Here is a 5,209-nt window from a genome sequence, read left to right as displayed (position 1 = left end):
CAACTTTTTCACTCTCCACTTTCACTTTCATCAAGAGGCTTTTTATTTCCTCTTCACTTTCTGCCATAAGGTGGTGTCATCTGCATATCTGAGGTGATTGATATTTCTCCCGGCAATCTTGATTCCAGCTTGTGTTTCTTCCAGTCCAGCGTTTCTCATGATGTACTCTGCATATAAGTTAAATAAACAGGGTGACAATATACAGCCTTGACGAACTCCTTTTCCTATATGGAACCAGTCTGCTGTTCCATGTCCAGTTCTAACTGTTGCTTCCTGACCTGTGTACAAATTTCTCAAGAGGCAGATCAGGTGGTCTGGTATTCCCATCTCTTTCAGAATTTTCCACAGTTTATTGTGATCCACAGAGTCAAAGGCTTTGGCATAGTCAATAAAGCAGAAATAGATGCTTTTCTGGAAAAGTAACCACAAACAGAACAAAAAGACAACTCACAGAATGGAGAAAATATTTGCAAAGTAACCAACAAAGGATTAATCTCCAAAATTTACAGAAAGTTCATACAGTTCTCTACCCACCCAAAAAAGGAAAACGCAATCAAAAACTCGGCAGAAGATTCTAAATAGGTATTTCTCCAAACAAAGTATACAGATGGCCAAAAACATAAGCTCAACATGACTAATTATTGGATAAATGCAAATCAAAACTACAATGAGGTTATCACCTCACACTGGTCAGTACAGCCATCATCAAAAAGTCTACAAACAATAAATTATATTCCACATGTAAGTGATTGTATGTGATATCTACAAAGCACATGCCATCAGGTATGTATGGAGTCTAAAGAAAGGGACACAAATGAACTTACACACAAAACAGAAACAGAGTCACAGGCTTAGAAAACAAACTTACTGTTACCTAAAGGGGAAAGGTAGTGGCGGGGGAGGGATAAATTCGGAGGTTCAGATTAGTATATATACTCTACTATATATAAAATAGATAATCAACAATGATCTACTGTATAGCACAGGGAACTCTACACATACTCCATAAAAACCTATATGGGAAAAGCATCTGAAAAAGAACAGGTCTATGGATACATAAAATTAAAAAAATGAAATACGAAGAAAAAGTTAATGTAAAAAAAGAAAATGGGACACTATACAGCTTCTAAAAATGACAAATTGTAGCCTTAACTTTCTCAAAGTTTAGAAATGACTCAGAAGTAAGGCAAATGGTAAGAAGTCATGTTTATACGGCAGCTTTCCTGTTCAGTAACCTCAGTTAATAATTCAAAACCATCATGAGCATGTCTACCTAACAAAAAGAATGTGAGTGCCGTGGGGCAAGGATGTGGTATTTTTGAAAATAGCATGCCCAGTGTCCTTGAAGTGTACTCTATCAAGGCTAATTAAAACCCCATTATTCCTCTCCATGGCTTTCAGATTTGCAACATCATGAATGCGCCTTCAGAGGACTTTTTTGCATTCCAGGTAAGTCATTTTTCATTTGCTATCTTAGTTACTTGGTATTTTTCCCCACAAGGAGGATTAGAATACATTAAAATCTATCTACGTCATTGGGAAGCAATCTCAATAAAGTGAAAATGTGAGTACAAAAAAGTCATGTGCCAATGGAAGTGGGGAGAGAATTAATTTGGTAAATGCCAAGGTTCCATTTGATTTTAAGGTTTATAGCCTTTGCTTTCTGGCCTCAGGACCTTTGCTTATGCAGTTCTCTCTCTCACTACCATCTCTTGCCCAGATGCCCTCTCCCCTTCAATGACAGACTCAATGCTATGAAATTTTTATGAAGTTTTATTCTACTTCCCCTGGCTGAGTATCATTTCTGTCTCCTTAAGATGATCACAGAATCTTGTTTAGTATTCCATTTGATGTTGTCTGTGTGTCTTTTTAAAAAAATGTTGTGGAGGACACGGTCTGGGCCAGCCATTGGCACAATGCTACGCTGGCTACAGAGGTGGACCAGACAGGCATGGTCTGTGTTTGCCAGGAGCTCATGATCTCATGGGGAGAGAGACATGTGGAGTGCTGGCCAGGAGAAGGGTAGAGGAGGGAATCTCAGGGGGGCCTGAGTTCATCCAGAAGGAATCAAGGAATGTGTCCTTGAGAAATTACATTTGAGCAGTAAAAAATGGAGAGAGGATTGCAGGAAAGAGAAGGCTTGTGGAAGGGAGAGTAGACCAATGAGCCTGAGGGGAGAGTGGCAGGAGGAAATTCTAGAGAGGGAGACAGAGGCCAGGTCACACAGGGCCTGGAAGTCCATGCCAAGGAGTTTGTCTTTCTCACTCCATTTCCCTTCCCTCGTATTTTATGCTCCTTCCTTGCCTTTTAGACTAATTCTTCTTGGCAAAATATTGGCTTCCTTAGGTCAAAGGTTGTGGCTTATCTTTCTTAACATCTTCAGTTGCAGGTGCCCTGTCAATATTTTGAGTTTCGCATTCTAGATATACAGAAAACAAATCATGAGTGGTCATAAAATAATGAAGAAGGAAATAAAAATGACTCATATAAATATTAGTGGCTTATGTGTTTACTCCTTAAAGAACATTATGAAAGACCTTAGAGAGAATATCCTTCCAAGGTTAAAACTGTATGCTTTGTGTTGTGATGTTGATCATATCAGTATGACAAGGCAGGTTGTTGCTGAGAGTTGCTACCATGATTATAACCAAAAGAGAGCTTGGTCTTTACCCAAGTCATCTGATTACAGCTTACTCATATTCATAAGTCAAATCTGATCTTGTTTTTAGATCATAGTCTTCTATCTCCACAAAGTAGCCCAAGTGATGTTTTTAAAAAAACTTCTCTACCCTTCTCCTGGCCAGCACTCCACATGTCTCTCTCCCCATGAGATCATGAGCTCCTGGCAAACACAGACCATGCCTGTCCAAATAACTTCTCTCCTTAGAAATCTTTAATGCTTTCCCATTTCACTCTTGATAAAATCTGCCTCCTTATCAGGGCCTTCTGAGGGAAGGGACTCCCCCAGGGTGAGGAAGAGAGTGGGGAGGAAGGCAGGCCTTAAACTCAAGTTTCCTGACTGACAGCCCTGCGCCCTTTGGACTAAGTTCTTCATCCCTATGGGGTCACTCTCCTACCAGGTGATACCAGTGTCACAGAAATAATAATAACCATCATCTTGCCACCTTCAAAACCTTGGAACCTCTGAGCTGGAAGACTCCCCGACTCCAGGAAAACTTTCTTGACTTCCTTCCCTTCCCTGGTTCCCACAGACCCTGAGAGAATTTCCTGCATGCCATCTGATGGCCTCCTTACCTTCCAGATGATGGGCAACTTGAGAACAACACCTGTGCCTTACTTGCCTTGGTTTCCTCAGATTCTAGCTCTTACACGTTGTAAAACATTTGATAAATCTGTAATGAATCAGTGGGAAAAGAGCCTAGAAAGTATCTAGTCTAGTTATTCCCATTTTTATAGATGATGGAAGTGAGGATCAAATAGGAAATGACTCACAAAGAGCACCTTCTAATTGACCAAGAAATCTCACCTCTATTTTTTCATTTGTCCCATGAGGCATAGACTCTTACGACTGTCCCCATGTATAGATGAGAAAATTGAGGCCCATGGAGATAAAATGACATGCCAAAAGGAACACAGACAGGCAGATAGGCGGTCAAAAGGTGCAGGTTATATCTACTTGATGAGTTCAAAGTTACAATATCACCAGGGCCCCTGCCAAGCCAGTCCTCCACAGTCAGCTCCTGTGTCTGAAAGGGAAATACCGCCTCCCTGTACTGTCTGTGGGCATCCTTAGAGCCAGCAACACACAACTCACTGCCTGGCACATAACGGCCCTGATATCTTAGGAATGAAAATGGTATTGCTATTTGGCTTATGGAGCTCCCACCAGATGGGCAAAACTGTTCATGGCGTTTGGTGACTAAAACCAGGCGTAACCCAGCAAGGTCTAACCTGCCAACCCCTCGGCCAAGCAGGGTCACAACACAGCATGAAATCCATCATGGATGTCTCTGTAGCCTGGTACCCGGGCAACTTATTCTGGCTCTTCTCTTGCAGAAAGAGCCTCTGGATGAGTCTGGATGGATGATTAAAAATGTCCTTTCTATGCCAATTGTGAATAAGAAGGAGGAAATTGTTGGGGTGGCCACGTTTTACAATCGCAAAGATGGGAAACCCTTTGATGAAATGGATGAGACCCTCATGGAGGTATGGTTTTTAAGGAGGCTTCTGGACGTGGGATTCAGAGGTGACTCTGGATGTGGGACTTCCAGAGCCACGTGGCGGGGACCTAGCATGCTGCTGTCCCAGCCCAGCAGGGATGGGGGCTCACCTCGTACATACTTTCCTGATCCGATGTTTTTGTTTGACTGTCCTCCTGCACTGCCTCTGTTGTCAAAGAAATCTATATTCCCTTCTTTAAAAATTAACAAACTTTACCTTTTAGAGAAGCTTTAGGTTCACAGCAAAGTTGAGCAGAAAGCACAGAGTTCATTTATGTCCTCTGTCCCCACATGGGGACAACACATTCCCTTTTTGTGAAGCTGTTATGCATGAGGACGATGCTTTGTGCTAGAGCTTTACTCAAAGTGTATTCTCATCCATCATTTTATCTTATCCTCATGGCATCCCTTTGAGGAGACCAGCACACAGCTAACCACACCTGTTTTATAGCTGAGAAGATAGAGGCTTAGAGAGTCTCGCCCCAGGTTACAGAGAAAGGACCAGACCAGAATGTTCTCCCTCTGATTCTTCCTTTCTTTCCTTTCAGTCTTTGGCCCAGTTCCTGGGCTGGTCTGTCTTAAATCCTGATACTTATGAGTTGATGAACAAACTTGAAAACAGGAAGGATATTTTCCAAGACATGGTGAAATACCACGTGAAGTGTGACAATGAAGAAATCCAGACAATCTTGGTGGGTAGTGGTTTTCCCGTTTCTCCTCAAGAAAAGGCTGTTCTGGGAACAGCTATCCCTCCCAGGGTTCAGTTCAGTTCGGTCGCTCAGTCATGTCTGACTCTTTGCAACCCCATGAACCACAGCATGCCAGGCCTCCCTGTCCATCACCAACTCCCAGAGTCCACCCAAACCCAAGTCCATTGAGTCAGTGATGCCATCCAACCATCTTATCCTCTGTTGTCCCCTTCTCCTCCTGCCCTCAATCTTTCCCAGCATCAGGGTCTTTTCAAATGAGTCAGCTCTTCACATCAGGTGGCCAAAGTATTGGAATTTCAGCTTCAACATCAGTCCTTC

At 42.4% G+C, this 5,209-nt stretch overlaps 1 protein-coding gene across 1 annotated transcript in view; it reads left to right on the top strand.

Moving 5' to 3' along the window:
* PDE6A (phosphodiesterase 6A, cGMP-specific, rod, alpha) overlaps positions 1–5,209 on the top strand; it is a 126,417-nt gene that overhangs the window by 89,289 nt on the left and 31,919 nt on the right. The window contains exons 8-10 of the mRNA XM_010850549.1: positions 1,402–1,449; positions 4,018–4,167; positions 4,730–4,873. Coding sequence (XP_010848851.1) covers positions 1,402–1,449; positions 4,018–4,167; positions 4,730–4,873 — 342 coding nt within the window. The remainder of the gene's footprint in view (positions 1–1,401; positions 1,450–4,017; positions 4,168–4,729; positions 4,874–5,209) is intronic.

This window comes from Bison bison, unplaced genomic scaffold (genome assembly GCF_000754665.1).
Source record: "Bison bison bison isolate TAMUID 2011002044 unplaced genomic scaffold, Bison_UMD1.0 scf7180017864291, whole genome shotgun sequence".
In the NCBI taxonomy this organism is placed as follows: domain Eukaryota; kingdom Metazoa; phylum Chordata; class Mammalia; order Artiodactyla; family Bovidae; genus Bison; species Bison bison.
Note: the sequence above shows the minus strand (reverse complement) of the source record. Positions and strands in the feature narration are given on the sequence as shown.